Source organism: Eleginops maclovinus, chromosome 8 (assembly GCF_036324505.1).
Source record: "Eleginops maclovinus isolate JMC-PN-2008 ecotype Puerto Natales chromosome 8, JC_Emac_rtc_rv5, whole genome shotgun sequence".
NCBI classification, from domain to species: domain Eukaryota; kingdom Metazoa; phylum Chordata; class Actinopteri; order Perciformes; family Eleginopidae; genus Eleginops; species Eleginops maclovinus.
Genome location: NC_086356.1, coordinates 7835751 through 7853450, shown reverse-complemented (window position 1 = coordinate 7853450; position 17700 = coordinate 7835751). Strand labels below are relative to the sequence as shown.

At 39.6% G+C, this 17700-nt stretch overlaps 2 protein-coding genes across 2 annotated transcripts in view; both read left to right on the top strand.

Moving 5' to 3' along the window:
• si:dkey-247m21.3 (5-hydroxytryptamine receptor 4) overlaps positions 1 to 3144 on the top strand; it is a 35766-nt gene extending 32622 nt beyond the window's left edge. The window contains exon 7 of the mRNA XM_063888889.1: positions 1542 to 3144. Coding sequence (XP_063744959.1) covers positions 1542 to 1632 — 91 coding nt within the window. The 3' untranslated portion in view covers positions 1633 to 3144. The remainder of the gene's footprint in view (positions 1 to 1541) is intronic.
• Positions 3145 to 8835: 5691 nt separating this feature from the next.
• slc26a1 (solute carrier family 26 member 1) lies at positions 8836 to 17074 on the top strand. Its single transcript, XM_063888790.1, is given in 9 exon segments — positions 8836 to 8998; positions 12780 to 13247; positions 13467 to 13670; positions 13832 to 14078; positions 14233 to 14464; positions 14815 to 14998; positions 15119 to 15406; positions 15535 to 15991; positions 15994 to 17074. Coding segments are annotated over 8 exon segments (2124 nt in total). The 5' UTR covers positions 8836 to 8998; positions 12780 to 12857; the 3' UTR covers positions 16116 to 17074.
• The last annotated feature ends 626 nt before the right edge of the window (positions 17075 to 17700 follow it).

The following is a 17700-nucleotide window of genomic DNA, read 5'->3' as shown; positions in this document are numbered from 1 at the left end:
CGAAACAAGGATCATGACAACAATCCCCCAAAATGGGGTTAAATGTGACTCTACTGCCCTTGTCCATGGTACTTATTGTTACAGAATAGAAACAGAAACCTATTTTTAGATTCCCATGAGAGAAGTGAACATAATTCACCAGTCGCTTCTCCTTTCCTTTCTTTGGATGAGGCAGGAGGCTTTTCCTGCAAGGTTTTATTTTTATCATAATTGACGGCAGCCTCACAGAACTTTTCACTGCTCTCAAATTAATGATAACGATGGAAATGTACCAAAGTTCACATGTATTGCAAGAGAAACCTCTCTAATCTCTTTATTTTTTCCTAACAAATCTGGACAGACATATTAGAAGTGACACACGAGGGAAACCTCTGGTGGGAGTAAACCACTGAATTATCTGTGGTTATAAGATTGATGATTTAACATGTGGGAAAACTCCAATACTGTTTTCCCTCTGTATTTTTTACTCTGGGAATTTCCTGTAATGCAGGAAAAATAGCCTTTTAAGTCATTAAATGCCACACTGCCTGAGTTAAATCTGCTGCCGTAAATGTCAGAGGGAAGATATGTGTGGGACTCGAACGTCACATAATCCTGGATTTCTGGGATAAGCAGGTTTTTGTTTCAACTTGTATATTATTTAAAATGTGGTCTATTTGGGGATTTCTTTAATACAATCTGCAACTCAATAAACTTAAAATCATCCTGAGGGCAGTAAGGACAGCTGGTGATTTCATATGTTTGTTGTTGACTTAAATTCAGTGCCTGAGTAGTGTCAGGATCTCCGGCAGCATGATGCATACTGTATGAGCCAAAATGTTAAAACCTCAAGGTCTACTCACTGTTCCTCCCTAAAAACGTTTCATCCTTTATTATCTAGATAAGTGTAAAAATAAAGTATGTGTGTGTGTGTGTGTGTGTGTGTGTGTGTGTGTGTGTGTGTGTGTGTGTGTGTGTGTGTGTGTGTGTGTGTGTGTGTGCGTGTGTGTGTGTGTGTGTGTGTGTGTGTGTGCATGTCAAATTGTTTGATAAGAACTAATCCTGGGAATTTACCAGAAGGAATACATCCGGACATCCGTTCAGGTCTGTCTGTGTGTGTTTGATAGTAATACATTGCTTCTGAGGTCCTACTGTGTAGACACAGATGACACTCCTACTAAATAAGGGACTTTTTGCCACTTTCTTTTTTGGGTTTCTATTTGTACTGGGATTGAGTCAATTGGATTGAAGTCATCCTTGTGTTTTACAAACATCCTTTTTTCCCTGTCTCCCTCCTCTCCTTCCTCTCCCTCCTCTACTTTCACAAGAACTTTTCTGCCCACTTTCAGAAGAATGCCAACAGAAGTTCCCATTTGCGCTCTACTCTTCCCATGCCTCCTTTCTCTTCCATTTCCACCAGCCTATTTTTACCAGCACAGCTATGATTCAAGTGTCTCTGCCTTAACCCTAACCCTAACCCTAACCCTAACCCTAACCCTGAACCTATATCAATCAGATCTTTTTAATCAAGGTTATCTTAAAAGTCTCTGTCTCTTTTTCAGATTGTCGTTTCTGCCAAACCGGAGCTACAGTGACAATGGGCGAACAATACTGGCTAACGAGCAGTCCCAGGACTCTGTCGGAACTCTATGAGCAAAAAGCCTCCAACTGTGACTTGTTTGTGAGGAGGTGGTCTCTCACGGATATGAACTCTATGATCAACATCCGGATTTTAAGACTTATTTTTAAAAAAATGTTGATGCTGTCCGGGACTAGAGGCGCTGTTGCTGGGCATCAGAAAAGTGCAGATCTTACTTTTGGTGAAATATTGAAGCATTTCGGTGCCCTGAACAAAAGGAACAGTTGAAGCTTCAATGTGTCCATGGAACAAAACACACTGCCAATATGTTCCCATGTCCTCTATCTAAAACCTAAAAGAACTGTTGAAATCCTGGGATTGGAAACATGAAGGCAGCGGTCCAGAAAAACTACAGAGGACTACAAGCAAAGCTCTGGCTAACAAAACGGCTTTTTAACCTCTATAATAATGGTCCTAGAGGTGTCTTTAGGTGTCTTTAGATTACAGTTTATTGTAAAGCAGTTTGTATTCTTGTATTTGATCAGCATCGACGGCACTCTGAAACTGCTGAATGTAATGTCAAACGTTTTTATTTATATTATTCGTTATTCATATTCCACGCCGAAATCAGAGAATGTGAAATCAGAAATCAATGACGTCCCAGTAGTTTGGGATGAAATACAGCATCATTGTTGACCCTTGTGATAATTTCAAGGCATATACATGATTGTTGCACTTACCTTTATAGGTGGAAAGTCTTCAAGGTGTTGCATCTCTGTCAGAGATCAGTGATGTGTTGGTTTGTAAGTGTGCCTCTACATCACTGCAGCGGGTTGCAAAGCTTAGTTGCCAGTTTTAAAATCACTCTTTCTGCTTGAAGCCATATTGACATACAGTATGAAGGAGTTTGTCAAGTTATTAAATTATTAAGACTAGGTATTACAGCACTGAAATCATACAGGAAATACAACCTAACATCAAAACATTAGAAAAACAACGATTAGAAAACAGTAATCTCATTTGAAAGATGGCTGAATTGGGTTCAAGCCAACGGGATTTTAAATGACTGTCACTCAAGTAAATAATTTAGCTTTAACTGAGTTTTAAAATGAATTCAGTGATATTTGACCACTAGGGGTCAATATTCACTCTCCTTTAGCTCTGATCTGGCCTTGTTTTTTCCAGGGTTAGGAAAAAACAATGGCCAGAAGCACTAAATAGCTATAACACAGTTTCAACCCTCCTCTGAGGTTTGAAGCTCAGTTTACATCTCTGAAACGCGTCTGTCTCCCCCTGGCTGTCTATCACAACTTGTTCATTAGATCCACACACAGAGGTGGGATACAGCAGCAGCCTACACTCTCACATTTTCATTTCAATTTCTAAATGCATCTCTGCCTCCAAACAACCATAAACTCACCATCTTTCCTTTTGATTTTTAATACACAACCTCAAAGCTTCAGAGATGTTGATGTGAACAAAATGTCTTGTTACAATGTGACAACTTTTAATAGTCCACTGTGCCCTGTATTTCATCTTGGTTACTTTCAATGGACATGATGAATAAACAGAGAATTTGACAATAATTTGGTGCTAATTCATTCATGTCTGGTTTTATGCTAATTTCTCCAGATTTCAACACTCGAGTCTGTGATATATTTTTCACTCATTGAACTTGCATGAATGGACAAGCTGTACACCACATTATCATATTTTTACCTCACAAAGACGAATGTGCTAGCAAAACTTTGCTTAATGACACATCCAGCAGCAACATTTGCATATATTTGCATGATTTTATCTCCAAAAATAATTATCTTTAAGCTCTATTATAAGGTCCATTTACTTTGCATTCTCATTTGTAGAGCCACAGGTGGTTGCCTTCATCAGAGGATGGTTTAAACTTTAAACCATCTCCATGCCAACTAAAACCAATTAATCACCATTTAAATTACATTAGATTGATGTTTTTTTGCATACGATCCCTGACGAGTAAACATCGAGACGCATTTTTTTAGATCAGTTTTATTTTACTTTACAGCATTGTTGAGAACAAAGCAAACACACTTTCCCAAATGTAGGCAGTTAGATAGCTATTTTGGTTTTTGCACACTGTTGTTGACAATTAACTCATTATAGCTTGGGCTGTGTGTTTAGTGAAACAGTATGAGCATCAAGAAAAAAACTAATATTATTCTGTGTGGGCCTGAAACAACATTTTCAACAAGCCTTTATTACTGATAGCGGCCATTACAAACAAAGCACACCGTCAGGAAGCCTATTGAGTCGCAGCAAACCAAATTATCCCCAATCATCTCTACGTTGCTCAAAAACAATCTCTGAGCTGATTTTCTGGACTGATTGCTGACCCCTGAATCTGCTGCCCATTAACCAATCAGGGGAAATCCACAGGAGGAATTCATTCGGTAATCACTGACTCCAACACAATCTCCCTGGATTTACTGTCTAAAAGCATAAAGATCATGCAGAGTTTCCACTGCTTGACCTGCAAACGTCCTGGCTCTGAGATTATTTGGATGTTAAAACAGGAACAGGAATGTATCTTAACCGCATGAGACGCCATAGCCAATATTCCATCCTTCTATGGGCAGCTGCATGTTAGTCTTTCCTAAATACAGTCTTTAATCCATTAAAGAAAGTCTCCATGTTCATTTATTTCTCATCTCCTTCCATTTGAAGGTAAGAAGCCAGCCTTAAAAAAGAAGCAGTAACCCTAATCAGGCCCTGGTTCAGGATGGTTCTCGTAGAAAACCTCAGGAAGGTGGGGAGGACATACATTTTCTTCTGAAAAACTGGCTGCTTCTCCAAGTTGTGTCCAATACGCAGCTCTCAAATCCTACCTGCTTGTCTCCTCACTACCACTAGATGTAGCAACAACACTAGCAACTGAAATTAGCTTTTGCTCTAAACTCCTCTTTCAGCAGTAGGCTTTTGTCACAATATACAGATGACATGTCTAATAGGAAAAGAACAGGTGTAAACAAACCATTTAGTTGCTTTGGTTTAGGGGATACGTATTTGGCTCACTGTCACAGTAATGAATCACTGACACTCTTGAAAAGAACAATCAGTTAGTGTTATCGGTGTCTGTGCTTGTCCTACTATTTGACCAGACACGATGTCTGCTGTGTGAAAGGCCTAATTAACAACTGTAGAAGTGTTAGGATTGTGTGACTAATTCTGCTACTACACTAACTAAATAATCATTCAGTTTTATGCTTTTATTGTGGTAATGTTTTAAATCTTCTGTAAGTTCTATTGCTGCTTTTTGGCTATGGATTCGATACCCCTGAAAAAACAAAACAGGCTTGAGTCAAATTTTTTCTTTGCAGTTAGTGCGAAGTGATGCATTTAAACTGCCCCTATTTGTTAATGGCAAACCAGCTGTTTACTGGTTACAGCTCTACTTCAATGTACTTGACACAGGTGCAATCAATGGGCAATCAAGTCAGCTGAGCAGAAGAGAGAACAGCTGCAGCTGAACTTTAGCTGGAATGAAAAAGACAAATAATTCCTGATATAATAATTAAATTAAATGTATCTATCAATATCCACTACAATTCAGAGGTACATCTTGTACTTTTTCTCCACTACATATGTACTTAATACCATTAATCAGTCCAGCAGGGGCTCAGTAAGTAGGGGCTTGAACTGGGAATCGTAGGGTCGCCGGTTCAAGTCCCCGAACAGACTTGAAAAAATATGGAAAGTGGACTGCTACTTGGAGAGGTCCCAGTTCACCTCCTAGGCCCTGCAGTGGTGCCCTTGAGCAAGGCACCGGACACCTCCAATCCCCCGTCCCCATTGCTCCCCGGGCGCTGCACGATAGCTGCCCACTGTTCCTAGTACTAGGTTGGGTTAAATGCAGAGGACCAATTTCACTGTGTGTGCTCTGCTGTGTGCATGTATGTGACTAATAAAGAGGGTTTCATCCTCCGATTCTATCTTTTAGTTACTTTACAGATTTGGATTAATGATGTGAAATAAAATCAACACTTTAATAAGACTTTAGTTACACCTGGAGTAAAATCTCAACATACTCTGTCATTAAAACTAGCTGTGACCAGCTTTGATAACACTTTAATGCATCGATAATTATAATCAAAACATATGATATATATTATTCTGAAATGGACCAAACTGCAGAATGAGTACTCTTACTTTTAGTACTTTAAGTATATTTTGATGCCAATAGTTTTATACTTTTTGCAGTACCTTGAGTCATCATGGAAAGATGTGTTGTAATAACTGCTCAGCTTTGCAGAACACTGCACAACTTTTGCAAACTCATCACTAAATTAAAACTTATTTCATATCATTTTCTAAATGTTAAAGAGCTTTTAAATCGTAAATACCGAAACAGGCAGTTTCTGTGCGTGACTTTTCTTGTGTTACGACCCAAAACATTTACTATCCTTGACAGACACTTAACCAAAGGGGTTAATAATAAGTGGAATAAATAAACTATTGTGCTCAGTGTTTGCTGTAGGATCCTCTGTAGTCCTTGGGAATTTGTGGGGAAGAAAAGAAGGTTAAGTGGTGTTATTGTCACAGGGTTATCAGGAAGTAACGTCCTATCTGTGTTGGGAGAAGGTCTGACAAATTCACCTTTCAGGATACTTCCACAGATACTATTTGCAAAATATCTCTATGAGGTGGGAACATCTGATACTTTATAATGTGCTAATTACAAATTTATTTTATTTAAATAAATCTCATCACTAGTTAATATTATAATATAAGATAGACATTAAATATTGTCAAACAGACGATAACTAATTGAAGGTTACATTGTATTGTATCTCTATATTAAATACACCCTTTAGTCTAGAAAATGGTAGACCTGTTAATTTGATTGTGAATTGTTATATAAACCCAACTGGTAATCATCACCAGAGTTAAAAACAGGAAGTAGCGTACAAAAAAAATGAAAAAAATGCCATTTTGAAAACCAAGCTGCTAAAACCGTGGCCACCAAAAGTAACACTTCCTGTTTAGGCTGAAGAAAGGGAAGTTAATTCTGATGCCTTCTCCTGTATTTAAACACTACATCTTAAAGAATGGTGCTTCATTCAGCTGTGAGTGTGACTACAAACTATGTTCACCCCTTCAAGGAACTCTGCTACATCATGCTTTAGCTTTGCGTTTAATATTATTGTAATTTCATGATATTTCTTGATAATTATAATGATAAAGACTATTGCGAGACTAGCCCTTAACATAGGTTTATTAGGTAGTTTAGATAATGTGGGATAGTAAAGTGTCATATTACTCTGGTGATGCTGCTGATATGGTGCATAACAATAGAAATGTGCAGCAGAAATAGTATCTTAAAGGCCTTTTAAAGGTACCACCAACTATGGCATTGGGAGTCCAAATACACACACACATCAGCAGGAGCTTAGTCGCCATGGTGACTACTATCCACTGGCAACAGCCCCTCTTCCCTCCCTCCATCTATCCTCCTCCCTCCCCTCCCCCTCTGCATGGCTCCAATCCGCGGCTGAGACTGGAGGGGGGTTGCTTGCTCCCATAATGCTTTGCAAAAGGAAACAGGAACAAGACAGAGGCAGTCAGTGAGCAGCAGAGTGCACAGCGGTGTAGAGGAAGACAGACTGATGGTGGATGCAGAGGCACCACTCAGGGAGGAATGGCTGATGTTGCCCCCTGTTTGCTCCTCTGCTCCTCTCTGGGTGAGTCCTCAATATACTGAAAATCAGATATATAGGCTCCACAAATCAAGCTAGACAAGGGACAGAGCTTGTAGACAGAGGAGCAGAAATGCAGACAGAAGATGCTGCCGGTTGATTTAAAGTGGCAGTGCACTAATCCTCTCAAACAGTGAGGGGTCAACTAAGGTGACAAGGCAAGCAGAAACTCCTAACATGATCCGGTTGTTTGGTTTTATCCACGTTTTGTCTGTTGCAAGTAATATTCCAGGCTTGCTGTGCATGGGTATGGTACTGTTAACACCACACACACACACAAACAAACAAACAAACAAACAAACACACACACACCAAAAAGCAGCCCATTTCTCTCTGGTGATATTTCTGTACTATTACATATGTCGTTCAAATCTTAACTGTGACTAAGTGTGTAAGAAGAAGTCTGCCATGCGTTCACCCTGACAATGATGCCATTGAGTCCAGAATATAAAAGACACACTCACACACTTGCACTCTCACACACACACAGACTCACATTTGTCTCAGTGACAGTGAATGGTAGATCTGATTATGAAGACCACAGAGTTCTGTCTCTCATCAGTGATAAACAATACATTTACAGCAGTAAAGATAAACAATAGAACCCCCATCATTGTGTTTTGGTACGCTTTTAACCAAAAAGTATTTAATACCGAGCTGACAGCAGCGCTCTCTGCCATTTAACTCCATGTGTCCATCCATCCTTCATTCCAAATGATACAGAATTTCACGTTATGGTCACGTAACTGTGTGCAGATGAAAGATATGTAACTCTGGAGACTACTTGCACAGATATAACGATAAAACTAAACAAGAATAACAGGAATATTATATATGTTTAAGCATAAAGTGGAATTAAATGTGTTTCAAAGGAGCAATATTTAGCTCAATAAGGGGTTTTAGGTTTAGGTTGGTTGATAATAAGGCTTTTAGTGAGAATATCAAATATCTTCCTAAATGATTAAATGTGAGGTTACTTAATTACAGTACATTTTATCTTTAGAAAAGACCATATTATGAAATCAGATTTGTATTGGTGCTATAGCTAAAGTGTTACATGTACAGTAGTTCAGGATAATTTAGTTACAGTGGTTTGGTTTTGATATAAACCGACAGGTACAAATCAATGGTAGTCACATTGTTTAACAAACCAATGCCCAATCTGTGTGTATTTGCTTAGGGGACATACATTTAGGGTTGTTTCTGACACAGTTCACACAGATAACAGGGGCTCTTCTTTGGTTAGTGCTCCTCAGGCACAGTTTATCTTCTGTTTGCTGTGTAATCAACTCTGTCCGCAGGATGTATTTAAACAGCCTAACAGACTAAAGTCATTTTCACTTTGACCGTGCATATTTGCACAGGCTCACTGCAGGGGCACGTAAATGCAATGATCCAGTAAAATTGACTGGATAAAACACCATCCCCTACACAAACAAACAAATTATTTCTATTGGTGCAAGTGTGGACAAGCCCCACCCACTCTTGGTGACCAAGCCAATAGGGGCCAGACTGAGGGTGAGCAAAGGGCTGCTCTTATCTCTCCATTCATCCAGCAGAGATAACCCTCACAACTACTGCTGTCTGACATCAGAGACATATCAAGAGAGGAAGAGAGGGAGATACTATAAGAAAAAGTTAAGGCAATCAACACAGCGCTGATTTAAACACAACAGACTTCAGGTTTGTCCCAGTGGCAGTGACTCTTCAGGTGAGTGTCTTATACTGACTGGTAATGTGAGTCCAAGAAATGACCAAGCTGGTATTTATTCCTCCTGGTGAGAATCTTAAAATATGATTGGGGTTTCATTGGAGATTATGTTGGGTTTTTTTGGCACACTTTTAATGATCTGCTGGTGAAAACATTTCTAAAGCACATCCAGGATTGTTTTTTAGGTAGTTTAGATCTGTTTTAACCAGCAGAGCCTTTCACATTCTTCTGTGTACTATTTTGAGCATATCTACAATCATTAATTGTCCAAGGGTTTTATTAACTATTTTTTGGATGTGTAGGAGTTAGCACATCTGCAATGATGTTCTGGGGGATATTTCATTGCCGTTTTAATTGATTTTCAGTTTGTGAGACAGTTTTCTGATAAAGAAAAGAGGTTCTTTATAGAGCATTACTAAATTGCTGAGGTGTTGGTCATTTTTATTTTCAATACAAATCTTATGTGTTGTTAATTTAAGCAAATTCTATTAGACATCACTGCTTACTTTGTGATTTGTCTTTAATATCAAATCTATTAAAAGCTGTTAGGTTTGCAAACTCAGTTAAACATGAAGGTTTTGTATTATAATTAGCATTTTTCCAAACCTGTTCTCTAAATCAACATCTGTCAAAGCACTGTTTGACATCGGCAGAGTGTAAGGCTCTTGTTCACCCTTTTCAAGTTGAATAGGAACTACCGGCTTCCATGGTTACATCATATTGTATCTTTATTGTTGTGTTTTACAATTCAAAAACAAGGGACAATAGTCCTCCTGGCTTCAGTTTCGCACTTTTTGAAGACTCAGCAACTCAGAGTCAGAATGACGCTCAAGGGTTTTAAAAGACATGATATTTGTCAGAAATTAGGATAATTTACACAATCGTGCTCTAATATTTGTGTTATCTTAACATAGTGATAATAAATAATAATAAATTTAATGTCAATACTGTTGTTGTTCAGTGCAGCAGATCAAAAAGTTGATCCTGTAAAAAAAAAAAAAAGATGTTAATTTGAGGAATCATGTGTATGCTTTCCTTTATGGAAAGTTGGTACACAGTTTCTATCGCCCTGTTGGACTTCTTACATGCCTTGACTAAAAAGATGTCAACTATACATGAAAGGCACAGGAAGGAAGCTTTCAAGTCATTTACAAGCAGTGTTGGCGGGCTTTTATCACATGATTAAAGGCGCCGAACATTGATTAGAAACAGTTAACAGAAACAGTTGAAATAGAATTTTACAGCACAGCTCAAGGTTGACGCTGAAGTAAATTTGGTATCAAAAGGTCCTCAGTGTGACTCTCGTCATGCTCAGCAGTTAATCAAGCCTGTGTGTTTCTCTTCTTAAAAGAAAACCTTGTTGGAGTTCTTTGTCTTTTTTTGTGATATGTTCTTTTACTTTATGTGTACCTAAGAGCTACAGAGGCTCATAATTTATCTCCCGTAACTTTTATCTTTTAAAAAGGTCAGTTTGGATTTATGAGACCCACATTAACACAGACTGGCCTCTGTATTTTGATTGGAGGTTGACTTCCATGCAAAGTAAACGATCATCAAAAACAAAACTACCTAGAAACAGTGAATAAGAAACAGCAGAGAAGACAGAAAACCGAAAGATGATACTTAAATCTTGTTATTAAACCTGTAAAAACAACACGTGTAGGCACCCATGCAAAAGACGTTCCTCAATCCTTTATCCCACTGTCATATCGGTCAGTGAGCCAGCACTGCCACAGGAAGTCGCAGCACATACCAGTGTTACGATGGCTGAGGCTGATAACCCATCATTTAGAATGCTTTATCGTTTCCGTGACATTGTAATGTTTACTGACACGCAGCTGCTACTGAAACAGCTAACCTTGTGAGACAGGCCTCCTACAATCCATCATCCACTGGCATTACATGAGTGCCATTAACATGTGGAACATATGCTTTCATTAGGAGAAGCGTAGGTTACATAGCTGGTGTCAGTTATGGGTTTTAAAACCATTTTCCCAGTTTCATGGTATAATTATCTGTAGAAACCCACTGAAACGGGACATCATGTAACAGTTCAACTCTGTTACAACTGTAGAATACATTACTGCTTTAAATTCAACAACATAAGAGAAAGAAATTGGTTAAAAATAAACAGTTCTTTAAGATTTTACATCAATAAATGTTGGCATCCATGTATCTCTTTGCAGCTTACTAACTCTTGTACATCAGTAGTTAACAGCAGAGCACAGTGGCCACCGGACTGCAGTTTCAGACTAAGCCACAAGTTGTGCTCGAAAAATATACAGTTTGTATCATGTGTTGTGCGACCAGCTTGATGATTATACAAAATATTTTCAGTCTGGAACTTGTCCATACTTTCTGCACTTGTGCACCACCAAACTTACTTATTAGCAATTGCTGACAACTTCATTTGCTAGTTGTGTGATTCTCAGGTTGGCACCTATTATAATCTAAATTTGGTTCTGTTGTCTGTAGAAAAGGTGAGCCAATCCTGTAGATAATTCTCTGGTTAAGTCTTAACTTTGACCTGTTGGTGGCGCTACAGGAAATGTCAGGGGATTTTTCAAAGTAATTAGGATTCATCCATTTGGCAACAACGTTATCTGTACCAAATTTCATGGTAATCCATTCAATGGTTGTTGTGATATTTGGTACTAGATGAGAGTTCGGGGGATCCCCAACGTCAGTAGGAGTCATCCTCTGAGAACCATGAATGTCTGTTCCCTATTTTATGGCAATGGACATTTTCATTTAATAAGTATCACCCAAATTGATCCCAAAGTTGGCAGTGGGCTTCCTTGCTTTCTATACAGACATGTTCTCATTTTTATCATCGCTCTAACATAGTTATATACTGTAGTCCTCACTTAACCTTACCACACATATCACAAGATTACAAGAATTGATAACGATTAAGGAGTGCTGCGCTGGTATCAGTATAGTGAATAGTAAAAGTGTCAAAACATAGCAGCAGCTCAAATGAAAGTGGCATAGGTATGGATTAAAGCGGACAGAATACCAACACTACTTGTTTATACAAATCATATACTTGCAGTGTGCTTGACTAAGATACACTTTTTCCTATGATTGGCTCACAGGATGCCTTAGTTACTGACTAACCTGGGCTCTGGGAAAGGGAGCTTAGTAAAACTGGGTCCCCTGTAAAACCATTCCCTTTGCCTTGAAATGTGATGTATAGACTGTTCTGTAACTGTTTATCGATGTTTCACAACGTTTTAGCTTTCCATAGGGTTTGGAACATGAAAGACTTTGTTGTAAAGACTTAATCAGTAATCCCGACTGAACATTCACTCAAAGGTACTGATAGACAAGTTTAAAGAGAAAAGAAAAGAAAATATACCCTTTATCGTACCACAGAGGGGGAATTTACATTCTGCATTTGACCCATCCTATTGTTAGGACCAGTGGGCTATCATATGTATGCCGCCCGGGGAGCAGTGTAGGAAACGGTGCATTGCTCATGAAAACCTCGATAGCACTTCCGGTGCCCTTCAGGTCCCTAGGGACTTTGTCACCACAGTCCTAAAGGATAATGTACCAACCAAAAACATTTCTAGTACAGCTGTCCCTACAGGGTAAAGTAAACGTCTAAATGCACCTGTATTCAACTGCAGATGCTTATTAGACAACATCTGTGCTTGTGAAAGTGACCCAACAGGAAGACAAAGTATTTGATCTACTAACTGAAGTATCTCCACTGATAATCACTGTTTCCTTTTCCCTGTCTGTCTTGCATATCTTCCTCATTTATTATTCCTAGATCGTGCAGGAGCACAGCTGACCCCATTATCCATTTCCCTTCCCTCTCGCCTTCTGCCCCCTCTTCCCACCCAAGACCATGGAGGAGGTCACCAAGGTCCCGCCTCCCGTCCTGGAACGTCGGGTTCGCCAGCGACAGACCACCGTTTCAGTCCTCAAATCCAAGCTGAAACAGGGTGTGACCTGCTCTGTGCCCAGAGTCCGATCCACCCTCACCGGATTCTTCCCTGTTGTACGCTGGCTGCCTAAATACAAGCTCCAAGAGTACGTCTGGGGTGATTTGATGTCCGGGGTGATCGTTGGAATCATCTTGGTACCACAAGCCATCGCCTACTGCCTGCTGGCAGGAGTGCAGCCCATCTATGGTTTATACACCTCTTTTTACGCCAACATCATCTACTTCCTCATGGGGACATCTAGACATGTCTCTGTGGGGATCTTCAGCCTCATGAGCCTCATGGTTGGACAGGTAATGGAACACTGGAAATTATCACACCATTTTAGTCTTTAATGAAATGTTGATTCATGTTTTTTAGAGCAAATCTAAATTACTTGGCGCTTCCATTACCTGTCACTGGGAAGAGTTCCATTGAGAAATCATTGATCACTTAATGCCACTGAGCAATGTTTCCTTTAAAGTCATTTTTGAGAGTTTACTTAATACATTTATGTTTTTTCTTGCCTGAAGGTGGTAGATAAGGAGATGTTCATGGCTGGATTTGACCTCGATGAAGACTCAAAAGCTTCTGGCCTGGTGTTTAATGCCTCGCTTGGTACAAATCTGACAATTGGAACACCTCACAGTGTGGAGCTAATGGGTGTGCAGTGTGGGAAGGAGTGTTACTCCATCACCATCGCTGCTGCCCTAACATTCTTGGTTGGCGTCTATCAGGTAACGAATGCAGGGGCAATTATTGACTTCTTGTAAGTCTATGGAATGGATGAATAGTTTCTCTTTTTGTCTTTACAATTTTTGCTAATCCATCATCTCATCATTATCTCTCTATCTTTTATCTTCTTCTTCTCCTCTTTTTTTTCTAATCTCCTCACCAGCTCCTCATGGCCGTGTTTCGGCTAGGCTTCGTCTCTGTATACCTTTCGGCTCCCATGCTTGATGGTTTTGCTACGGGAGCCTCTTTCACCATCCTCACCGTACAGGCTAAATACCTGTTGGGCATAAAGATCCCCCGGCACCAGGGATACGGCACAGTTGTCGTCACCTGGTTCAACATCTTTGCCAACATTCATAACACCAACCTGTGTGACCTCATCACTAGTGCAATCTGTATCTCTATATTAGGTATATTTGATATATTTCCCATCCGATTCTTGGTTATAAACGGTCTCATGTGCTGTAATGAAATACTACTATACCTGGGGACATTCTGATTAGCCTATAAAGCACATTCCTCATTCACTTTAACAAAGAATAACATTTGAATTTGTTATTTCAGTGGCAGGAAAGGAGATCCAGGAGCGCTACAAGGATCGCCTAAAGATCCCTCTCCCGACTGAGCTGATTATAGTGGCAGGAGCTACGCTAGCTAGTCATTTCGGGGAGCTGAACAGCAAGTATGGCTCCAGTGTTTCCGGTCACATCCCCACAGGGTTCATTCCCCCGCAGGTGCCCAGCTTCACTCTGATGCCACGGTTGGCACTGGATGCCATTCCTCTGGCAGTCATTAGGTAATGTACAACACATTGAACAACACCTTGGCTTGGCATCAACATGTGTCTCTTATCTGTGTTGTTACAAATGGGATTTCGTAGTCGGATTACCTTCTGGCAGGGATACCTCATTTTCTATTTGAACTCAAACCGACCTAGCTATGGACATTTCCTCCACTTTTATTTTCTGTGACTCTTCAATAAGCATTTCAGTATGTCGTATGAAGACAACAATTTATCAAGTTTAAAGAGGTTTGAGAAAGTATGCCCTAAGTTCATGTTTACCTCTGGTCTAAAGCAGTTTTAACGTGCTAATCAGGGCAACTCACAGTGTCAATGTATAAACAAACTTTCATTTTATCTTCCAGTTTTGCCTTCACGGTGTCACTGTCCGAGATGTTTGCTAAGAAAAACGGCTATACAGTCCGTCCCAACCAGGAGATGCTGGCCATCAGCTTTTGCAACATCATCCCCTCCTTCTTCCACTGCTTCACCACCAGCGCTGCATTAGCAAAAACTATGGTGAAGGACTCAACAGGCTGCCAAACACAGGTGAATAATATACTTCTGAAAATGGTTTGTCATTTTTGGAGTTGATGGCAAGTTCTGGCTTTCCTTGTGAGAGTATTGTACTCTCTCTAAAACATCCCTATGTTTCTGCTCCTCTCTCAGATATCCAGTCTGATTAGTGCCCTGGTCGTCCTTCTTGTCCTACTCTTCTTTGCCCCTTATTTCTTTGCTCTCCAGAAGTGCGTTCTTGCCTGTATCATCATCGTTAGCCTTCGGGGGGCACTGAGGAAGTTTAAGGATGTCCCGGCAAAGTTGCGTGCCAGCCGAGACGACGGTATTGTCTGGATGGTCGCCATGTCAGCCACAGCTCTGATCAGTGTGGAGCTGGGTCTCGTGGTCGGGGTGGTATTTTCCATGATCTGCGTCATCTATAAGACCCAGAACCCCAAGGTGAGTAATGGACCTGATGATGATATTTTTTTGTGAAAACTGGTATAAAATAATAACTCCAGCATATTAAAAGTCAAATACTGGCCTTGTAATTTCATAATCTAATGTATTCTGATGTCCGGTATCAGGTCTCTCTCCTGGGCAAGGCCAGTGAAATCGATCTTTATGAGGATGTGGAAGAGTACAAGAACCTCATGCCACCACCTCGGGTTCAGATCTTTCGCTTCCAGGCTCCTCTGTACTACGCAAATAAGGACTCCTTCCTCAGATCTCTCTACAAAGCTGTCGGAGTTGAACCTTTCCTGGAACTGACTAAGAGGAGAAAAGAAGAGAAGAAGGCTCAAGAGATGTCTTCAAAGCAGATAAAGGCGAATGGAGACAAAAGCAATGGAGAGGTTGTTATTGGACTCGTTCAGAGAGAACTGGATTTTCACACGATAGTTTTAGACTGCTCCGCCATCCCGTTCATAGACTCGACAGGCATGGCCACATTTGAAGGGCTGGTCAAGGAATTTGGAGAGATAAGGGTGAACATACTCCTCGCAAATTGTAACACCTCAGTTATCGATATCCTGCAGAAGGACAATTCTTTGGGAAAAATGACAAAGACATGAGCAGTCGGCTGTTTCATACAGTTCACGCTGCAGTTCTTCATGCAAAAGAATTATATGCAGCAGCAGAGAGCAGGTCAGAGGACTCTGAGGTGTAGAGCAGCTTGAAGGAGAGGCAGTTTTGGTTAGCTATCTTGTCACTTAGGGATTGAAAGACATCTACAATCAAAGCTTTTGTTTTTTCAGTACAGGGGATACAAATGGTACATGGTACAGGGTCCAACATAGTCAACGAATAACTAGAATACCTAACAGTTTAGTTCCTATTAAGTTGCTAATTAATAACTGGGTATGTCATATAACACTGTGAAAAGCAACGTTCTTTGCAATGAAAGCAGTTTTAACTTTTTATATCACTTCAAGACCTTGGCTAGAGTCTGAAAAGGCTCCAATCCAGAGTCAAGAGTTCAGACATGGAGCTTCATCCACTATCGGCGGTATTTCCTGAGGTGCCAATTATTCTTCCTGACTTTCAACAGTTTTTCGTACTTTTATTTTTTTCATACCTGGGATCATTACAACATACTTGTACTCTTGCCCCGTTACCTGATCACCAAACAATGACAATAAAAATAAAAGACTCCAACGCAATTGTGATGTCTTCTCAGGTGCTGGAGGGAAGCAAGTCATTTAGTTTTTTCGTATGAGCACAGATTTTGTCTCTAATAAATCATTGTCTTTCCTCATGTCTTTCATCCTGTTGCTGCCGAGTGCAAAACGTTAGGTAAAATAATAAGTGAAAGTACACTAACTTTTGTAATACATCATAAAAAGTATGTAGTTTTATTTTAAACTTAACATGTTCGTATTAAATCTTGATGAACTGCCATTGTAATTAAATGTAGACACATTTAGAAGATGATCATTTTGTACTATTTGTATTACAGTTTTTGCCATCAAACCTTTTATTCATGTATTAATTTAACTTGAATAGTGATAGTGATTGAATCATGTGCTAGAGGAAGTCTGCTTGACCTTCATTACAGTGTTGACATTCAACAACCATATATAAACACTGTCTTAATGTTCAATACTTGAATTAAACTGACTAGTTTGATCTTGTGTCTGTGAGTGTATTATTGGCGTTAGTACATTTTGTTTTGTATCATATCCAGGGAGTATTTAACAATATGTTATGTATGTGGCCAAAGGAAGGAAGGCCGCACTAATATGTATACAGCCGCGGATCACTTCAGCATTATCATTTCCTCGTTTTATTATTTATAAGTATGTCTTTGAGTTTAAAATGTTGTTATTGTATTCTATACATTTTTCTCTGTGTTGGAATTCAATAGACACTGGAATGACTGCCGCACACATAGAGGTAAAGATTTAAGAAACATTTGGAGTGGTCTCTTAATGTTTTCCGGAGTTGTATATTTTTCATTAGCATTCGATCCAATGAGTGTAATGTCCCAACAGAAAATAGCACCTGATTTTGAGGTTTTCCTTCAGCTCTAAGGAGTTTTAGCATCTTTCAGCTCGTGTTTTGGTTTTAAGGCCCACAACTTTCAAGTTTTATTTTTAAGTGAATTTTGAAAATCCCTTCACTATCTGTCTATTAAGAAACAGTGCTGTGTTTAGTATGGATAATCCGCAGACGGAGATGTCATCTGAAATAAATATCACAAACTGCAAAAATATCAAAAGAGATTTCCAAGCTGTTAAAAACTCACTAAACTA